We start from the raw sequence: 22,405 nt of genomic DNA on the forward strand, positions 1-22,405 counted from the left end.
TTTGGACAGATACACTTCCTGTCTTTTGTATTATTTCTTGCTTTGGCGTATTTAAAGCACTTTATTGTCAACTTTTTTCATTGTAATTTCCAACGTTCACATTTACAATGAGCATTGCCTATGTAAACCTGTCACATTGTAATTACACTTTGCATCCTGAGGTAGCGCTGGAGTGGTTCAGTTCTCAGCTCCTGACCCAGAACGGTAGATAAACCATTATGCTGCAAAAGTGCCTGTCTGCTTCCCAAAATTTCCCACAATTTTGATATTTAATTCAAAATAACGAAATAAAACCGATATGTAATATCGAAGTCAGAGCACGTTTTTATGACACTAAAATGATAGTGAATTATATCTGAACATCTTGGTGCTATTACTCCCGATCTATATCACAATTTTAATGAAGAATCATTTGGTCTTGAATCTCGTCCAAAGTCAAAATCGTTTACAATAAACTCGCCCAGAATGGGCGGATGCATACAAAGGGTGCAGATGCATTCAAGTTTGGATGACCAAACTTTAAGTGCGGAGAAACATATTGTAAAAGCTCAGAACGCAAAGTAAGTTACCAGTGAGCACAACAAGCTGCCAATTTGAGAAATAACAAGCTTGCTCCTGATTGTACAGCTTGATCACGATGTATGGCACTAACATCGTACGAAATGGGATAATTTCAGAGCCAATGTAGCAGATCAAACTTGCAGGTCATCAACAGCAGAACTGTATTACACGCTAATGCTGCATAAACAGACATATCCATCTTTCAACCATTACCTTCAAACTAGCAGACCAACCCTGGTTCAATGAGGAGTGTAGAAGTGCATGCCAGAAGCAGTACCATACGTAGCTAATCGTGAGAAATAAATCTGTTTAAGTTAAACAAAGGACTGCCGCATGCTAAACAGAACAAGGAATATAAGATAAGAAATGACATGACAGCTAAGAAATCCCACAACCAATGGATCAAATTAAATTTCTACTATACTTGCACATCTAGTGCATGGTGGTGCACAATTAAACAGCTAAAAGGTGGAGGAGGCATCATGAGCATTACCATTGACAATGCTGCTATGATTGAGCTTGTGTGTGTAAAGGACAAGGCTGATTCATTTGCATCCATATTTACCCAGGGTTGTCGAGCAGAGATCCAGATCAGTCTCCTCTTGAGGCCGCCAGAATCGCAGATGCCAGACTTCAGCCAATTAACTTCACTCCACCTGATACCAAGAAACAGTTGAGCGCACCAACGACTCCCAGCTGCAATGCCGAACGTTTATCCTCCAAAACCATCTGCACCTCTAAACAAGCAGTTCAAGTACAACTGCAAAACTGCTTGGCCTAAATAGCCAAGTGGTTATGGTACTGGGCTTGTTACCCCAAGATCAAGAGTTCAAATCTCACAATGGCAAACAATGTAACTTCATCTGAAGCAGATGGAAATGGGTTTGTACTCGAAAGAGTTACAACTGCAAAACCGCTTGACCTAAATAGCCAAGTGGTTATGGTACTGGGCTTGTAACCCCAAGATCAAGAGTTCAAATCTCACAATGGCAAACTATGAAACAATGTAACTTCATCTGAAACAGATGGAAATGAGTTTGTACTCGAAAGAGTTACAACTGCAAAACTACTCGAAAGAGTTACAACTACAAAACTGCCAGAAACATATAAGGTCTTGAGAGGGTGGATGTGAAGAGGAAATTTCCTCTAGTGGAAGAATGTAGCAATGAGGGCCATTGTTCAAAAATAAGGAGTCGCCCATTTAGACAGAAATTAGAAGGTTTTTTTCTCTCAGAGAGTTATAAGTCTTTGGAACTCTCTTCCTCAAAAGGCAGTGGAAGCAGAGTTTTTGAATTTTTTTAAGGCAGAGGTAGGTAATTAAGAGGGTGAAAGGCTATCTGTGGTAGGCGGAAATGTGGAGTTGAATTTACAATCAAATCAGCCATGATCTTACTGAATGACCAAGCAGGCTGGAAGTACCAAGTAGCCTACTCCTCCTAATTCATATCTTCGCACATACGTATCTAGTTGACAAAACGGAAAAATAGCCAGGCCACAAAATGCAGGTAAAATCGAATCAGGGAAATTACAAACCCTCCAACCCTTGAAACGTAACTGGACGAGCCACATAAATACGTTGGCTACAAGACCACATCAGGTGCTAAGTGTTCTGTGGGGAGTAAATCAACTCCTGATTTCAAAAAGCCTTTAAAAAGCACATATACAATGCACAGGTCAGGCGCATAATGGAATATCCTCCTGTTGCTTGAATGAGTACAGCAACGAAACTCAAGAAGCTCGAACTATCCAGAGTTAAACAATTCGCTTCATTGACACCGAATCCGGCACCTTAAACACCCACCCGATTCACTAGCGGTGTACTGTGGCTGTGCCTGCAGTATTCATCACTTACATGCTACAGACTACAGCAACTCATCGACACTTCTTCGATAACACCTTCTAAACAAGAGACATGGAGGAACATGAGAATCAAGCAATTCAGAACACCATTTCCAAGTTCCCCTCCAAGTCATGCATCCGACTGATTTGGAAGCATATCGCCGTTCTTTCATCGCTATTGGATAAAAACGATGGAACTTCCTACCTAACAGCAATGTGGGTATACATAGACAATCTCTACAAGAGCAGCTCAGAAGGTGCTCACCACCATCTCCTCAAGGGCAATTAGGGATGGCATTAAAGCTTGCGGTGCCCATACTTCATGGTCGGATTTAAAAAAAAACACCGGCGTACAAAATATACTAATTCTCAGATGTACCCATGGTTATAAGGTTTACTTTTAAATTATAATAAATAATTCAAATGGAACCTATGATATGTTAACTTTATTATATTTATGCACATCTTCTTATACTAAACAATAAGTCATGCCATTTCTTTTCAATTTTTGCATCACCCTTATTTGATTAAAAATATGCGTCTACATTTATGAAGAACATTTTTTGTGCAACGCCTTTTGCAACACGCTTCCTGACAGCATGTGGAATCAGACTCAATGGTTACTTTCAAACTGTAATCGGACATATACCCAGAAAGAAAATACTTGCAGGGTGGTGGGGAAAGAGCAGTAGAGTGCAACTTAATGGACTGTTTTTAAAACAGTCTGGACAGGCTTGATAGTCTGAATGGCTCCCTCCTGTGCTGAACCATGCTATGATTCCATAAAGTTTCAAGTGCAATAATTATATTCTCCGCCATCCACCATATCCATTAAATCTCATCTTAGGGCTGTGGCACCTCAAATTTGAGCACATCTGACTGCTTACCCATTCCATTTTGATTCTTGATGGAGTCAGCAGATGGGATCTACGAAATAGAAAAAGTTAAATAACTGCAGAAGAACATGTCCTGATTAAAGACATGGAAGGCGAGTTGCCTTTCAAGAGCAAATTTTAAGCTTTGGACTGATATGCGCTCCAAGCCATGTGAAAGTTGCCTAGGGCAACAAAAATGGAATGATAGAGGCATGCAAGTAAAGGCGCTGGACAAGTAACCCCAAGACCTAAGCCAATGGTCCTGTGGACAAGGGTTCAAATCGCACCATGCCAGCTGGCAAGAGTTTGAATTAATTAATAAAATATGCAAATGAAAACTTAGCGTTATCAACAGGAGGAGCATTAATTTAAACAGCCCTGATTTCTCCTCTCACTATACATCCATAAACAGAAAGGTGTTTTTGATTTCTCATTTCCCCCTTTATAAGTGTGGCCTGTTTCCCCCAACCCTACAGTTTGGAGTGACTCAATTCTCTATTAAAAATCCCACAGCAAACTTGAGATCAGGTAGAATAAGAGGATTTGTGTATTTTTACACACGTGCAAATTGTTGGAAGGGGTTTCACAATGCCCACTCCCGTTTGCACTCATACAATGAAAAAGGGATAAGTGAAAGAAACGGGTGCAGGGCAGTGCAAGATAAACAAAAAAGAATTATGATTTGAAGTGAGCCCAGAGTTCAGAATCAAAAGTCCAATGAGATATCCCTTCACAGGTTAACAGGATGAATTTTTTGTGGAGTGATTGGTCTTCCCAGAAGTGATGACTTGTCCGAGGAAAGAAGGCAAGCTGAGAGGAATGAGTCTTATAGGCACAGATGCAGGAGTTCTAATGTTCCCGCAGTTCACAGTGTAGATCAGGGCCAGGCAATTTACCTGGACAGAGCTCTTTCTGTTACTGCCTGTTAGATCGTAAAATGGCAGACTGCCTGGGTTCAGATCCACAAGCCAATATTGCAGGATCTAGCAGCTTGGGGGATGCCATGTGACATACCTCCTACTTCTTCTGGATGTTGCACAAAGAATGTATTTTCCCAGGTCTGGACTCTGGAGGTGTTTAATAGAGCAGTCTGGGACCATTTTGTCCTTGGAGACATACCAACTCTGTTGGCCAGAGCTCTGTGTTAGAAATATAAATGTTGTTGGTACATTTCTTCTGAATTTGATTACCTGCAGTCACAGAGGGCATTAGCATGCCTTTAAAGGTATCGAGGTCCCTGCTGGTTTCTGAAGGTTAAAAACTCTCTGGTATGAATCATGTGGCTAGTCAGGGTAAAGCCTTGGTCCATTTGAAAAATAAAATAATAATTATATAAAGTAGCCAGGTTGACAATGGTGACTATCATCGATTGCCATTAAAAAAAGCATTTGGTTCATTCATGTCTTTTACGGAAGAAAATATCTTGCTTATCGTGCCTGGTGTAAATGTGCCTCCAGAGCCCAAAGTAATCTGGCTGACTCTTAACTGACCTCTGAAATGGCCTAGCAAGCCACTTAGCTCTCTGCCAAATAAGAATGGGCAATAAATATTGACCATGCCAAAGATACACAAGTCTCACTAACGAATGAGAAAACAATATTCCATAGCAAAGAGAAGACACAATCTTTTTGGGCAGTTTTATCACTCGAGTTACCGTACATGTTCCCCCTAATATTAAAGAAAATGGCAAAATGCATGTGCACAAATGCGAGTTCAAAGCTGAGAAACAATAACAATTGGTAAAACATTCAAGCAATCTGCTCTACTAACTGCACCTATCTGGATTTAAAGCAGATTAAAATTATACTGCTCCATTCCTGGGTCATGTTGGAAATTTACACTTGTGTTTCAAGAATACTGCGGGGTCGAATAGCCTTCACTGTCCTTTAGGATATAAACAAAGTTGATGAATACAGAGTGGAATAATCAACAGGGACAGTCACTTGGTGGAAGTGAACTTGAATATTCCTGGAAAGAAAGAAATGTTGCTAAAGCTTTTTGTCTTGCAGTCATCAGGGCAAACACAAGAATTCCAAATTTGAGACAGTCACAAAAATTATGCTACAGAAGAAAAGAGTGCCGATTGGTTGGCAAGCATACTCTGATTGTCTGAGGCGTTGTCTTGGAGAAAGCAACTATAGGCTCCCCAAGCTCCTGGGCAAATTAGAAAAGGTGCAACGTTTTCACATGTTCCTTCTGAAATAATGCGTCGCTGTTATGAATGTATGTCACTTCTAGCCAGCACAAATGAGCCACGTTGCAAGCTGAACTAATTATCTTACATTGGTGGCTAGCGTAGCTATTAGTGCACTCAAGAGTTTTCAGCAAGTGCTGCCTAATCAAGAGGTAACATCTAACAGTCACCATTTTGTTTTCAAGTTTTTCCAGCGTGGGTTAGTTGAGTAAGGTCTGTAATCTACCTATTATGAACAACTGGAGGAACATGCTGTTTGATTCAATCAACCAATTTTTGGGCTGCAAAAATAGTCCCGGTAAGCCTCCGTCAATCCGAGTCCACTTGCCAACCTATGAGTAATCTTTCCTTCTGTCATATAAATTGCTGTAACTGTTTGAAGTTTGGCATTCTTGTGTATGCCCTGATCAGTGCAAAACGAAAAGCTTTGGCACCATGTCCCTTTTTTCAGCCAGTGATTAGGAAGCAAAGTAGAATGTTGGGAATAGAATATGAAAACAGAGAAGCTTTGCTATTATTTTACAGGGAGTTGGTGAGACCACATCTGGAGTATTGTGTATAATTATAGTCTCCCTAATTAAGAAGCAATAACACTGCATTAGAAAGAGTGAGAGAATATTTATAGGACTAGTTCCTTGGGTGAAGGTGTTATCTTGTGAGGAAAGGTTGGGCAGGTTGGGCCTGTATCCACTGGAGATTAGAAGAATGAAAGGTTATCTTATTGAAACTTATAAGATCCTGAGGGAACTCGACATTTTTAAGAAGAGGCTTCCTGATGTATTTTGTGCAGCGCATGAAAATATGCTTCTCTATTTTCTTTCTATATAGCCTGTTTCTAATTATAAGATTATCTTCTTCTACCTATAAACAACACAGACTACAGGTGATATATAGAACCAACACAGAAATGTGGATTGGAGACATAAGATATGGGGAAAACTGTTTAGACAGGCAAGTTAAAATATGCACTCCATTACTACAACATAACAGATAACATTAGGCTCAGAAGACATATCGACAATCCAGGGTATATGATTTACTAGACTCATATAGGCAAAATGTAATGCAACCACAGTTTTACAATGAAAAGAAGTAATCAAAAAAGTTTCTTTGGAGAATAGAAATTAAAGGTGTGCTTTCATTGATGGAAAGTTAGAAAACTGGACATCGATTTGAAAGGCTATAGGGACCTGTCTGTAACTGTTGTGTTTAGTAGAGATAGACAATCAGCTGTACAGAACAAGAAGGTGCAAGGGTGTGGCATTATTTGATCCCAAAGAAGGGAAGTCATGATGCTATAAATAGAGGTGACGTTCGTTGAAAAGAATGGAAATTGGTGAAAAAGTGCTGGTAGTGCAATTGTTTTTACTTTTACTTTTATGTGGGACTTCATTAAAAACCTTCTGAGAAACCAAATACACCATGTCCATTGGTTCTCCCTTATCTATTCTGCTAGTTACACCCTCAAAAAACTCCAACAGGTTTGTTGCACATAATTTTCCCTTTCATAAATCCATGTTGACTTTGCCTAATCCCGGTGATATTTTCTAAGTGTCCTGTTATCACATTCTTTCTAATAGACTCTAGCATTTTCCTACTACTAATGTGAGGCTAATTGGTCCATAATTCAAAATTTTCTCCCTCCCTCCTTTTAAAATAGTGGGGCTATATTTGCCACTCTCCAATCTGCTGGGACTGTTCCAGAATCTACAGAATTTTAGAAGATGGCAACCAATGCAACTATTATTTCCATGGTCATATTGTTTATTGCCCTGGGTTGTAGATTATCAGGCCTTGGCGATTTATTCACTTTCAGTCCCATTGATTTCCCCAGCACTGTTTTTAGTAATACTAATTTCCTTCAATTCCTCCTTCACACTAGACCCTTGGTCCCCTCGCATCCCTGGAAAATTATTTATGTCTTCCTCCATGAAGACAGAACTAAAGTGGTTGTTTAATTGCCCTGCCATTTCATTGCTCTCTGTTATAAATTCTTCCTTGTCAGACTGTAAGGGACCTATATTTATCTTCACTAATCTCTTTATTTTTACATACTTATGGAAGTTTTTACAGTCCACTTTTATGTTCCTTGTAAGTTTACTCTCATACTCTATTTCCCCCTCTCAAGCAATCTCCTGGTTCACCTTTGCTGAATTCTAAACAGTTACTTCTTAATGTTTCTAGCAACTTTATACAACTACTCATTGCATCTAATATTAATCCTTCATTTATTTTGTTAGCCATGGTTGGGCTGCTTTTCCTTCTGTGTTTTTGCACCAGAAAGGAATGTATAACTGTTGCAATGCACACATTCGTTCCTTAAATAGTAGCCATTGCCTACCCACTGTCATGCCTTTTAATGAATTTCGCCAATCTATTTTAGTCAACTCACACCTCATACCTTCATAGTTTCCTTTGTTTACAATTAGAACCTTGGTCTCAGGTTGGGCTACTTTACTTTCCATTCTAACGAAGGATTCTATCATGTTATGGTCATAGTTTCCAAAAGGACACCGCAAGCAAGATTTTTAATTAACCCTTTTTCATTGCAGAATACCCAATCTAGGATAACCTGTTCTCTAGTCCATTCCCTGATGTACTGGTTTTAAAAATAAACCTCGTACACCCTCCAGGAATTCTTCTTATTGCTAATTTGGTTTGCCCAGCCTATATGTAATTAAAGTCACCCATGATCACTGTAGCACTCTTGTTACATGGATCTATAATTTCCTGGTTAAAGCCATCACCTAGCTTAGCATTACTGATTGGGGACTTATAGGCAACTCCCACTAATGGTTTCCGGCTGTTTGCTCCATCCAGACTGATTCTACATATAGATTTTGTGAGCCAATATCCCCTCTCACTCCTGTGCTGATCCCATCCTTAATTAACAATGCCCCGCCACCTCATTTTCTTTTTTGCCTGTCCTTCCTAAATATCGAGTATCCTTGGATATTCAGTTCCCTATCTTGGTCACCCTGCAGCCATATTTCCATAACCACAATCATATCGTGCCTGTTTACATCGATTTGCATTCTTAATTCGTCAGCCATATTGCAAATGCTCCGTGCATTCAGATAAAGTGCCTTCAGAGCTGTCATTTCAACATTTTTGCACATTTTTTTTGGTATTATCGCCTTATTTGCTGCTGGCACTTCTTTCCTCTGCCTTGCACTTTTGCTTTCTACTTTTCTGTCTTTTATTCCTATTTTTGTTTCTCTTTCTCTGGTATCTCCCTGCTCAGGTTCCCATCCTCCTGCCAATCTAGTTTAAACACTCCCCCACAGTAGTTGCCAATACCCCTGTAAGTATATTGATTCTGGTTCTGTGGGGTGCAACCCATCCAACTTGTATAGATCCCATCTACCCCAGAATCAGTCCCAATCCCTGAGGAATCTAAATCCCTCCCTCCTACACCATCTGTCCAGCCAAGCATTCATCCAGTATAATCTTCTATTTCTGATCTCACGAGCATGTGGCACTGAAAATACGACCTTTGAAGTCCTGCTTTTAAATTTATTCCTATATTCTGCTTTCAGGACCCCATGGCTCTTTTTATCTATGCCGTTGGTACCGATATGGACCACGGCCTTTGGCTGATCAACCTCCCCCTTCAAAATGTCCTGCAACCACTCAGTAACATCCTTTATCCTGACACCAGGGAGGCAACATATGATCCTGATATCACGTCTGTGGCCTCAGAAACGTCTATCTGTTCCCCTTAGGATAGAATCCCTTATCACTATTGCTCTCCAACTCGTATTTCTCCTCTCACCACCTCCGCACCCCCCCCCCACCTTGTGCAGCCGAGACACTCATGGCGCCAAGGACTTGGCTGTTGATGCATTCCCCTGAGAAACCATCTCCCACAGTAGTTGCCAAAATGGAAAGCCTGTTAGAGAGGGAGATGGACCCACGGGTTTCCTGCACTACCTGCTGAGTGCTTGTACTCTGTGTAGTGGTCGACTATCCACTTTCTGCCTATGTACTCTTTACAGGGGTGAGATGACCTCACTGTACATACTATCCATGAGGGTCTCATCCTTATGGATGCTCCAATGAGACTCCGGCCGCAGCTCCAGCTCCAAAATGCCGATTTTGATTTGCTGCAGCTGGAGTTATTTCCTGTCACACTGAACACTGGAATTGTCCCTGACTTCCCACATCATACAGGAGGAGCATTCCATTTGGCCAAGTTGCCCTGCCATGACTTGCCCTTAAATTACACGCTTTACCTTTAATTCTTCTAGTTTAGAGCATATTAAGGACAAAAAAATTCTCACCAGATCCTACTTATCATGGCCACAGCCCTTCTTACTGAGGAAAGGTAGCAACTGAAAGGATCCCTCCTTCCCTCTTCACCAAACTCCATCCATCACCAAACTTCAAATAAGGCACTCTAATACAATCCAAAGCAAAACTCCAGTGCAGGCAAAGGCAGCATTGTGGATGGATGAATTTTATTCTGTCTGAATCTAGCCTCTGAAAACTTGTTTAAGCCAGTTAACTAATTAACTAGCTGCAGCTGCAAACAGAGCCTATATAAGCCTTGTTTTAAAGCTGTACAAAAACTCACCTTCACACAACCGAAAGAGCAACTTTTAGTTAGTTGATAAATTAAAGAAAGATTAGACTTTAGATAGAAATTAACCCTTAAAAGTCCCTCTCTCAGCAAACTCCGTGTTAATCACTCTAATTCAGCACAAAACAGCACCTCAGTGCACAAGTGACCTTTGGTTCATGGTGGACAATTGCCAGCTACTGAAAAAGTACTGATAATTCCTGCATATTTCATACCACTACATCCTATAAGGTACATTAAATGAGTTTTGTAGACAGTGCTGTGAATTAAAGTAAGCTACCTCTTGGGTTAGTTCTATTAGCTCTTTTAGTTATCCAATGATTTATTGTAAGAATAGTTTTTGCGAATTGATAAAATGCTATTTATCATTGCATATTTCTTTAAATGGTCTTAAGTGAAGTGGGTCAAATTGGTAACTAAGTCAATACTATTAAACTGGAAAATAAAACGTGAAATTTTGAGGTGGGGAGCACCTGGTCGTTAATCCCAACACCTCTATTAACTGTGCTTTGGCGCAATACCTAAATTAAGCTGCATATGCTTTGTTTCAGTGTACACCACTCACCTTATTGTTGTCATAAGGCCAGTCATTGATTACTGTTCCATCGCATTCTGATACGGCTGCTCTCCTATTCCTCCCGTTAGTTCCTGATGCTGTTGGGCAGAATGGTGTGAAAACCATGAGCTCGGTTGTAGTCCGTGGTGCTGAGTGAACTCTATATTGGTATGCATCTAAGAAGAATCCATTCCCTCGTACCTCAAGGACATTTGCAACAACTTTATGATCAGGCACAATCTGCAGGTTGGCATTCGAATTTTGGAATCTGTCTTTGGTTTCCAACTCCCTGACGCAGCAACATTTCGCAAAAAAGCAAGTCCTAGAATATGCAGGGCGTTTGTTAACTGGCCAAATTAGGATAACAAGGGCAATTACAACAACTAGAAGTATGAGTGATGTCACTCCTAAAGGAATAATTATATGAAATGCTAAATCAGAAGAGTTTTGAAAATCACTGTGAGGCTCATCAAAGTCTGAGTGCTTTCCTACGCCCTGTTCAACGACTGTAAAAGTAACAGTAGCTGTGGCAGAGAGCGGTGGATGTCCATTGTCTCTCACCTTTATGACGAGTCTTTGTGTCGTGGGGTCGCCCTCGTTTAAAGGACGCGCTGTTCGAACTTCGCCTGAATTGCGTGACACTGCAAATAGAGTGGGATCAGTGGCTCGCACAACTTGATAGGAAAGCCGTGCATTTTGGCCAGAATCAGCATCGGAAGCAATTATCTTAGCCGCCAGATATCGCGGAGCTGCAGATCGAGGTACAGCTATCTTGCTATAGTTCATTGATTCGGGTGATTTTATTACAGGAGAGTTGTCATTTTGATCAAGGATAATCACATTTACAGTGACATTATTGGAAAGCAATGGCATTCCGCCATCTTGAGCTTGGACGTGGACCTGAAAATGTTTAAGTTGCTCGTAATCAAATGTCCGTTGCGAATAGAGAACACCATTTTCAGAATTAATGGCGACATATGAAGTTGTTGGCGTCCCCTGCACTTGGCTCTCCTGAATAGAGTAAGAAAGGTGGGAATTCTGGTCCATGTCAGCGTCGAAAGCTGTCACTTTCCCAATAGAATTGCCTGGTGCATTGTTTTCCATTACATAAATCGTGTATGAAGACAGTGGAAAGCTAGGTGCATTGTCGTTAATATCCACAATATGCACAAATATAGTTGTGTTGCTAGTCAGTGGAGGATTCCCGCGGTCATTACACCTAACAGTTATTTTATATTCAGGAACACGTTCTCGGTCCAGTAGGTCATTTGATACCAACCGGTAAGAATTCTTAAAAGACGATTTGAGAACAAACGGAATGTTTGGAGAGATCTGGCAATTAACGTGTCCGTTCTCATGGGAATCCCTGTCTCTCACGTTAATAAAAGCTATCAACGTTCCTCTCGAAGCATCCTCACCTATTGCTTTAGCAACAGAAGTTAGGGTAATACTAGGAGAGTTGTCGTTCACATCCTTGATATTCACCTGAACAGTAGAGTGTGTGGATAACGGGCGTGAACCTTTATCCTTGGCTTCCACATAAATATCATAAATACTTGCTTCTTCAAAATCCAGCATTTCCTTTAACCTGATGTCACCCGAGATGGCGTCAATGCTGAACAGTTCACGAATCTTCTCTTTATTGTAACTGCTGAAAGAATAAACGATGTCATTATTGGATCCCTCATCGAAATCAGTGGCGTTAAGTTTAATCACCAAAGAGCCCGGTGGCATGTCTTCCCTTAGACTGACGATGTAAAGCGACTGCTCGAAAACCGGTGCATTATCATTAGTATCCAAGACAGTAATAGATATATGGGTGGTACCTGTCCTCCCAGGAGACCCGCCGTCAAGAGCCGTAAGCAATAGCTGATGCTGGGATTGTTTTTCTCGGTCCAGAGTCTTCTTCAGCACCAATTCGGGCAATTTAGTTTCTCCACGAACCTGCACATCTAAAAGGAAATAATCATTCGGAGTCAACTCGTACGTGCGAAGGGAATTGACTTGCACATCAGGGTCGTGTGCGTCCTGTAACAGAAAGCGCGCTCCAGGTGTTGCAGATTCAGCAATTTCCAAATGGATTTCGCCGTCTGGGAATCTGGGAGAGTTGTCATTTATATCCAGAATTTCGACCTCTGCACGATAGTATTCCACAGGATTTTCAATTATCACCTCTAAAGGCAACAAACAGGCCAGACTCTGTCCACAGAGTTGTTCTCTGTCGATTCTTTCATTTACATATAAGATTCCATTCTTGATATTTACATTGAAATGTTGCGTTGGTGAATCAGAAACGATCCTGAATCGACGGCGTGTTAGTTCCGCGACGCTCAGTCCCAAATCTTCGGCGATATTTCCGATCAAAGCACCCTGCTCCTGTTCTTCGGGAATAGAGTAACGAATTTGTCCCGAAACCAGATTCCAGAAACAAAGCAGAAAGATGGGCGGTATCGCTGGCTTGTTCAGTATCCAACGACTGTCTGATTGCGACATTTCTTTAGCAGTGTGAAATTTTCGAAGCTCAAAAATGTTACTGTTGATTACTATCATGCATTATATCTCAATTAAATCATGTAACTGAGGGCACGGTTTGGAAAACTGGAGACCCGCCGAGGAGATGTTTCGTTTGGTTCACGTAAGCGTCAGCAATGCGTCTGCATCCTCCACCCTGATGTGGGGGGATGGGTGGTGGATCGCTGGCTGGTTTTCATCACCTTATTGGTAGACAGCGACACAAAGTGTCTTAGCCTATAACTACATGAGATTACAGCAAAACCAAACTACGTTTAAGGTTTCACTCAAAGCTAGTATATGAATTTGGTTGTAGCTAGTTATCCGCTATCTGTGTATTTTCCGAAGTGACAACAAATCTTGCTTCTATTCCATAATTATATTTCTATCAGTATTTTGATTGTGGAATATAACCCTCCTATGCCCTAGCATAGTATATTCCGTAGACTCTTTGGTTTAATAATTACAACGAAACTACAGGCTTGCAAACAGAAGTTAGTATTTCTAGTTTAATTTATTGTTGTTTTATGTACATTTGATACTTCACAGCATGTGAAGAAAACAATGATTTGGATTTTAGTTTGCTTTTGATGAACGTGAGAAAACCTTTCTAAATACAGAATGCGGGCATTACGCCAAATCAAGCATTGGCCTTGTGCACGGGATTAGCAAGTGAAACGTGCATGGTTTGCATGAAATCGAAGAAAGAGTGGCGCCAATATTCGATGGTTGAAAGACTGAGAGACAGGAGATGTTAGCAGTTGAGTATAAGAAATTGTATGTAGGTATTCGATCGATTGAGGTGCACATCGAACAATACAGTAGTGCAATGTAATGGTATTCACACTGCTCTATTTGGTTATGTAAACAAGAGAATTGCAGGCCACATATTGCACCAAATGGATGACGCAATACTTAAAAAATGAACTGCCAGACAAGTGCACATTCTGATAACTTGGTAAATGGGCAAGTACCTTATGAGTGCTGTTAGCCGTAGGTCTCTCTCGCAACTGGCTAAAATACTGCAGTGGAAGTCTGTACGTGCATTCAAGTACACACGTGCGAATGTGAGGTACAACATGGAGGGAAACATGCCGACTGCTCCTTGAGGTACATGCTTGAGGTTGCGGCTAAAACGAAGGGCGGTGCGTCCCGCAAGGCGTCGAAACAGTCGCTGACTAAAGTCACCAAGAAGCCGCCGAAGGAGCGGAGAAAATTTTGCAAGCAGAGCTATTCCACTTACGTATACAGGGTGCTGATCCAGCTCCATCCTTCCACCAGGATCTCGTCCAAGGCTACGAGTGTTATGAATTCCTTCGTTGCTGACATTTTCGAGCGCATGGCCTCCGGGGCTTCGCACGTCATTCACTACAACAAACGCCATACCATCTCGGCCAGGGAGATCCAGAGTGCAGTCCGCCTCATGTTGCCAGGGGAACTGGCCAAACACGCCGTCTCCAAAGACACCAAAGGGGGTCACTAAATACACCAACTCCGAGGACGACCATTCTAAAGGTTATAAAAAAACACGACTAAACGAGCAAACGTGATCTGAAGCTACATGTCTTGTTTAAATTTCTGCCAACGAACAGATAAGCTGGTTTAATACTTTGCAATGGAGTATATATTGATGAAGGGGCTCTAGTGAACAGAGTACAGGAAAAGTCTGATTCTTTGTGATCCGACCAGATATGCGATTTGAGAAGAAACTAAATTTCAATGAGATAACTTATGCGTAATATAATTAATTATGCTTTGGAGCGGTCCAATCATGTTACGAATCAACATCCATGTCTGACCATACAAACCCTATTCGAAAAGCCTCAGTGGCGGTCACGAATTCGGTCGAAAATGTAAAGATTTTAGACAATCCAAAACATAACGGTTTGAGGATTAAGGTGCAGATAGCAGTGAAATAGTAGGAAGGATTTTTTTTTCCGAAAAATGTTCTCAGAGGTAAACTGCAGTGACAGGTTTACGTACCATTATATCTCAAAGGGAATAGCAACTTCCAGAGAGGAATAGGAAAATCTTAACGCTGTTATTTAAGGGATAGGAACAAATTGGAACCGATATTAAGAGGAGATGAAGAGCCCAATTTAGAGAGTGGAAAGATAATGACTAGAAGCGGATCGTGAGAATGGTAATCGATACTTTCTTTCAAGTTAAGTTCAACATTTCCGATTACGTAGTTAACTGAAACACAAATACATTTGGGTTTGGGAATTTCACTCTCATAAATGTATAAACAGAACAGATGCATGCCAGCCATTTACCACCCCATTAAACTACTCACCATCACCAGTAAAGTGACAGAAGGGGTGATCAACAGGGCAAGCGGCATTTGCTTAGCAATAACCTGCTTACTGACGCTCAGTTTGGGTTCCACGAGGGCCACTCAGCTCCTGACCTCATTACAGTCTTTGTTGAAACATGGACAAGGGAGCTGAATGAACTCCAGGGGTGGGGTGAGAGTGATTGCCCTTGACTTCAAGTCCTCATTTGACAGAGTGTGGCATCAAGGAGCCGAGGCAAAAACTGGAGTCAATAGGAACCAGGGGGAATCCTCTCTGCTGTTTGGAATCGTGCCTAGCACAAAGAAGGATGGTTCCAGTTGTTGGAGGTCAGCCCTCTCCGTCCCAAGACATCACTGCAGGAGTTCCTCAGGGTAGTGTCCTCAGCCCAACCCTCTTCAGCTGCTTCATCAATGACCCTCCCCCCATCATCAGAACAGAAGTGCGCTCATGACTGCACAATGTTCAGCACCATTCATGACTCATCAGATGCTGAAGACATCCATGTCCAAATGCAGCAAGACCTGGACAACATCCAGACTTGGGCTGCCAGTGGCAAGTAATATTCTTGCCACACATGTGCCAGGCAATAACCATCTCCAACAAAAGAGATTCTAACCATTGCCCTTCAATTCAATTACATTACTATCACAGAATCCCCCACTATCATTATCCGGGGGGGGGGGGGGGGGGGGGGGGGGGGTGGGCAGCATTGACCAGGAACTGAACTGGACCAGCCGTATAAATGCTATGGCTACAGGAGCATGTCAGAGGCTAGGAATCCTGTGGTGAGTAATTCACCTCATAACTCCCCAAAGCCTGTCCACAATCTACAAGGCACGAGTCAGGCATGTGATGGAATACTTTCCCCTTGCCTGCATGAGTGCAGCTTCAACAACAGTTGAGAAGCTCGACAGCATCCAGGGCAAAGGAGTCCACTTGTTTGGCACCCCTTCCACAAATATTTACTCCCTCCACCACCGAGGCACAATAGAACAGTATATACAATCTACAAGATGCACTTCAGAAACTCATCAAAGCTCCTTAGGCAACACCTCCCAAATCCACGACCACTGCCATGCGGAAAGGACAAGGGCAACAGATACATGGGAACACCACCACTTGGAATTTCCCCTCCAAACCACTCAACACCCCAACTTGGAAATATACCACCGTTCCTTCACTGTCTTTGGGTCAAAATCCGGGAACTTCCTCCCTAGTAGGGGTTGGGCGTAACTAGACCACATGGAATGCAACGGTTCAAGAAGATAGATTGCCACCACCTTCTCAAGGGCAATTAGTGATGGTCAATAAATGCTGGCCCAGCTGGAGACGCCCATATCTCGTAAATGAATTTTTTAAATTATCAGCGAAAGGCAGGGTCAATTGAGGCAATAGATGAATAGCAAGAGCTAGTGCATGACTGGTCACGGAGGTCTGAGGTAAGCAACATGCGTGTGCAGTTCACTGGAGTGAAAAAAATGAAACAAAACTATATTTAGGCAATGGAAAAAAGTTTTCTTGAACAGCATTCGATATGCTGATTGTAGTCTGTTAAACTACGACTTACTACTTGTGACCTGCTACAAAAAACATGCAACAGGCCATTGTCACGAGACCTGGTCGCTGGTGAAGGTGATAAATATAAACGCAGGCCATCAAAAGCCCAGATGTGATGGTCAGACAGGTAAAAATAGTGGTGGAATTTGATTCAACCGAATTTCCAAGCGCAATCTACCCCGCCTATCATCTAATGCAAATTTGAAAACCCAACCCACTTACTCGTACATTCGACATCACCATAGCTTCTCATTACAAATGCATGCATCTAGTTGCTTTACCGTTAATATCTCTGTTCCCACAGACAAACCTTTTTTTTAACGAACTTTCCCCACAAAAGAACACTCACACACACACACTGCCTTCTTTACAGAATACCACCATATTCGCAAAACAGTTAAAAAAATAACATCCAACTTCACACCTTCCTCAAGAGAATAAGTTAAAACATCATAGTTCAAAAATATCTCTTCATTTTCTCAACCCATTTCGTATTACTTATACTTGTTAAAAATATACTGTTACACTGTGGTGTACATGCATCAACCAGGAAAATATATCCATTTCATTTGTAAGAGTGAAGTTCACTCCAGTCCACTCTCAGTCCTCTCAACATCCAAGTCGTTTTGAACATAAGCTCTTGACAAGGCTTCTGCAATTAAATTCTCTCGTCCAGCCACATACATGATTTTTAAATTGAACAGCTGCAACAACATTCTCCACCTGAAGAGTCAGGCGTTTTTATCTCAAAACGTTTTCCAGAAACATCAAAGGATTCTGGTCGTATATACAACTGTCCCTGAAGCATTGTTTGCAACATACACTTCAAAGTGCTGCAACGTTAAAACCAAACTTAAGTCTTTTTTTTTTATAGTTGTATTTTGCTGCCATGAGAAATACCCCATAGGTTTCTCAAGACCCAGTACACCTTCCTGCAGCAACAAAGCACCAACACCCAGATCACTGGCGTCAACAGCCATATTAATCTGTCTTTGATAATCAGGTGCTGCTAGAACAGGTGTTGTGGCTAGTATAGATTTCAAGCTGTCAACTGCAGTCTGGCGCTCCTGTGTCCAGTGAAATCCCTTATTCTTTTGCAACAATCTAGTCGGTAGGACAACTAAGCTGCTGAAATTTGGCACAAATTTCCGATAAAATCCACTCGTGTCCAGAAATCTCAAAACTTCCCATTTCGTTGTGGGCATTGGGGACTCTACACTATCTTTTACTTCAGCACCTCAAGGGGCCACTTGACCATATCCAATATCGCTTTTTCAAATTTACTTTCAGCCAAACTTATCACGAAATTGGCTGCCTGTAGTTGGTCAAACAGTTCCTTTAAATGTCATAGACTTTCCTCTTAGGTTTACTAAACACCCACTAAGTCAACAGTATGGACAGCACAACTGCCCAGTCTTTTGATCACTTTGTTTGCTAGTCTCTGAAATGTTGCTGGTGCATTTTCCATACCAAACGGCATTACTTTGCATTGATATGAACCGTCCAGCATCAGAAAAGTTGATATGTCTTTTGCCCTTCCCGATAAGCATAATTGCCAGTATCGTCCCAGAAAGTCAATTTTTGTGATAAACACTCACTGCCCCATCCTGTCGATGCAATCCTCCAATCGTGGAATAGAATATGAATCTTCCTTTTTTCGTGCATTTACGTTGTGGTAATCCATACATAGACTTCCTGGTCCATTTGGTTTTGGCACTATTGCAGTGGGTGAACTCCAATCGCTGTATCTGGACTCCATTATGTCATTTTCAAGCTTAAATTCAATTTATTCCCATGCTTTAACCAATTTTACAGGATTTAATCTATATGCGTGTTGTCTTATTGAAACTTACCCCACATCAACATCACACAAAGCAAAATTTGTTTTCTCTGGTCTATTTCTGCAAATTGCATTGTGTAACTGCTACGGCTCTTGGAAATCACTTCGACATTTTTCTGGCAAGTAATTTAATATCACGTCTAGATTCTTAAGTACTTCCTCATTGTCCAACTTAATCAGAGTAAGATCGATTTCAGAATCATTAATTTCTGTTCCCCCCCTCCTTACCAACAACTATCAATATCTCCTTCTGTTTATCCGCTCTGTAAAAGTATAACTGTTCTGTTTCTGGTTCCTTTGGCTGTAACTCCACTAACTTCAATGAACTAAATACCTCAACCTCATCCTATCCAACTTTCTCCCCCTGAGTAATCTTTGCAAAGATAGATCCAGCCAAATGAGGCTCAGTACCCTTTCCCTTTCTTTTAGATTCTCCTTCTTCCTGTTTAAGTTTGTGTGTTTATGACCTCATCACAATCTGTAAACAATTCAGGACGTTGCTTCTGTAAACCCTCTGTTGATTGCATCTCGACACGTTTCCCTACAACTGTAGGTGTAGTCAATATTTGTGATACAGTTAGATTATTGCTTGGAATAAACTAAACACCTGCAATATGCAATTTCTCCACCACTCCAAGAATAATCTCTCCTCTTTTCAAACCACTTTTTAAATTTAGTTTATATCACTAAATAGGCTTGAACCCCCCAACACCCGCACCTCCCCCGCCCACCCTCTCCCCCCCCACCCCCACCACACCCCCCCCCCCTCCCCCCCACCACCCTCGCCATGAATTCCACTTACACTTGCTCCTGAAATAACCTTCTGGACAGCAGGTGGCACTATACCATAGCATTAATGGGCTCGCCCTACACCACTCAAGAGCTTAATATTTTTTCCCACTCTTCCCAGAACACATGGATATACTTTCCCTTCACATATAAAATCTTTAAACGTTTCTGTAACTTGCCCTTCAGAACTTCCTTGGTTACTTTGCCAACAGATTCCCACCTCTCTGGCTGGTAATGACTCTTCCTTTTTCGTCTGTACGGAGGCTACTGGACTGTCTTACACTTGGGCCTCAGAGCCCACAGCACTTTTACTTACAGAACTTTTCTGAGTTTCTATCACTGTAACTTGTTTCTCATCTAACCTCCAACAATTTGATGTGTACGTCCAGCCTTATCACAATGGCAACATATTACAGTTGTTTCTTCAGCTTTATTTTCTAGCTTTTCAGCTTCAGTCCTTCAACTGGCTCCTTGTTAGAAACACGTTTACTATCACTAGATTTTCCATGCATCCAATTTCCTTGCTGATACCCATCTGATCGATTTCCTACACTCAATGGTCTGTGTAAAATATCATAAGTATTGGTTAATGCAGCTGATCTTTTCACTTTGGGTTTCATTTAAATATGTCTTGATAGTTACTGGAATACTATTTCTAAATTTTTCACATCATAATCTCTCTTACATTTTTAAAAGTCTTGTGTAACTTTAATGCCCTAAACCTTTGACCCCAGAGTGTTTCTTTTTCTCTTGCAAACTCTATAAAAGTCTGATCATATCTCTTTCTTACAGTCCTAAACTTGAAGTGATGAACAACAGGGACAAGCTCATAAGCATTCTGCATTACCTTTTTTTACTACCTCGTAGTCTGCAGTCTGCTCCTCTGGTAAGATAGCATACACATTCACTGATGTACCAGGCAAACCACTCTGCAACATTATAGCCTAAGAATCTCTTGACCAATTCAATTTCATAGCTATCTTTTTAAATGAGGTGAAATATATTTCAACGTGATCCTCTGTAAATTTAGGCACTATCCGAAGATTTTCAGTTAAATCAAATTCCTCAAAGGAATCAAAAGCATAATCTGAATCGCTATCTCCACTTTCTTCCTTTATACTAAGTTTTGTTCCATAGCCAGGGTATGCTGTCTGAGCTTCTTTTGCTCCTGATACTCTGACAGGAGAAAATAGAACCAGGGGTCATTCTTTGAAAATAAGGGGTTGCTCATTTTAGACAGATGAGGAGATATTTTGTCTCTCAGCTGGTAATGAGTCTTTGGAGTTCTCTTCCTCAAAAGGCAGTGGAAGCAGAGCCTTGGAATATCTTTACAGCAGATCTAGACAGATTCATTATTAATAAAGGGGTGAAAGGTTATCAGCGGTAGGCAGGAATGTGAGGTTGAGGTACCATTCTGATCGGTATGTTCATATTGAATGACAGAGCAGGCTCGAGCGGCCAAGTGGCCTATTCCTGCTCCTAATTCGTATGTTCATATAATTAATGCAAGCTTTCACATTTCATTTCTGGCACTGCTTGTTTTTGTTTCTCTTGCTCCTCTTTTCCTGATTAACACTGTTTCATTTCTATTTCTTTCATCTGCTCCGTTCATTTCCCTTCTTTCTTTCTAACTCGAGTTTTTTTCCATTTCCCTTTTTTAAAATTTTCCTTCCAGTTCAATTGTTTTCATCCTTCTTCCTTTCTTTCTTTCTTTGCTCCAGTGCATTTCTACTTCTTTTTCCAGTTCAAAATTCTGCCTTTCCCCATCACTTTCCATATTAAGCTGCTACATCTACAACTGAAGCCTTACGACCTTCAGCTGTGACACATTAGTTTCAGGTGTTGCTTCCAACTTTAAATGCTGGGCAAGTACTTTAACCATATCAGCCTTACGGAATTCTGCCTTTATTTCCACTTTATCTGCTAACTTTCTCAGCTTAGTTTTAGTCAGAGATTTCATATACTTCAAAGTCACATCATCCACTTCCAGAAAAGTCTTAGCAACTGCCAAAGACATGTTTCAGTCCAAACACTTTAAAATACCTCAGCACAGAACTCCTGAATTCAGTATTCCATTTTACTCGTATCCTTTGGATTCACCAACACCAAACCAATCAAAGAATTTTAATACCTTTCAAAGACACGCCAAATTTGTTATAACCACAGCCAATGTTATTCGCTAAGCAAGCCAAATCTCAGAAGGGATCTTGTCTTACTGATCATAACTTTTTTTTGAGTAGCCTGAAAACGAGGGGAAAGTATTGATCCCAGAAACATAGAATACTAGTAACAGTTTTATGATTTTAAAATTAAAAGATTTATTAACTAGAAAAAAACTTAAATATGAAAGTTTAAAATGGAACAGTAAGAACAGCCTTACGAACGTTCTCCAAAAACTCATTTGGCCAGAACACACAAATAAGCTACTTGGAAAGAGCTCACTTATAGATTTGAACCATAAAATCCAGTAATATTACCCAAGGCAAAAACTACTTCCATTTTAATAAAGTATACCACACGACATCTCACTTTTTTCCACTCTGTTGTGGAAAAGAAAAACACAAGGAGTTTTGGAAACAGACTGGTCTCTGACAACCAAGATTTCTCTGGCTTGAAATTAGATGGTTGCTTCAAATTCAATACTTCTCTCAGCACAGAGCTGGCCTCAGGTCATTTCCCCTACACAGCCAGTAGAACTCAACTAAGCAGCTTTCCTTAATTATTTATTACTCCTTTTATCTTAGACTCCTATGTCCTGAGCAACTTTTGAACTCATTTTCCCAAAATATATATACCTTCCGTGT

The 22,405-nt window shown here is 41.0% G+C and overlaps 1 protein-coding gene across 1 annotated transcript in view; it reads right to left on the reverse strand.

Moving 5' to 3' along the window:
• The window catches only part of LOC121281391, a 49,684-nt gene extending 36,527 nt beyond the window's left edge, over positions 1–13,157 (reverse strand). The window contains exon 1 of the mRNA XM_041194334.1: positions 10,617–13,157. Within this exon, the coding sequence (XP_041050268.1) occupies positions 10,617–13,157 (2,541 nt within the window). The remainder of the gene's footprint in view (positions 1–10,616) is intronic.
• Between the last annotated feature and the right edge of the window lie 9,248 nt (positions 13,158–22,405).

This window comes from Carcharodon carcharias, chromosome 8, assembly GCF_017639515.1.
Source record: "Carcharodon carcharias isolate sCarCar2 chromosome 8, sCarCar2.pri, whole genome shotgun sequence".
Taxonomy (NCBI): domain Eukaryota; kingdom Metazoa; phylum Chordata; class Chondrichthyes; order Lamniformes; family Lamnidae; genus Carcharodon; species Carcharodon carcharias.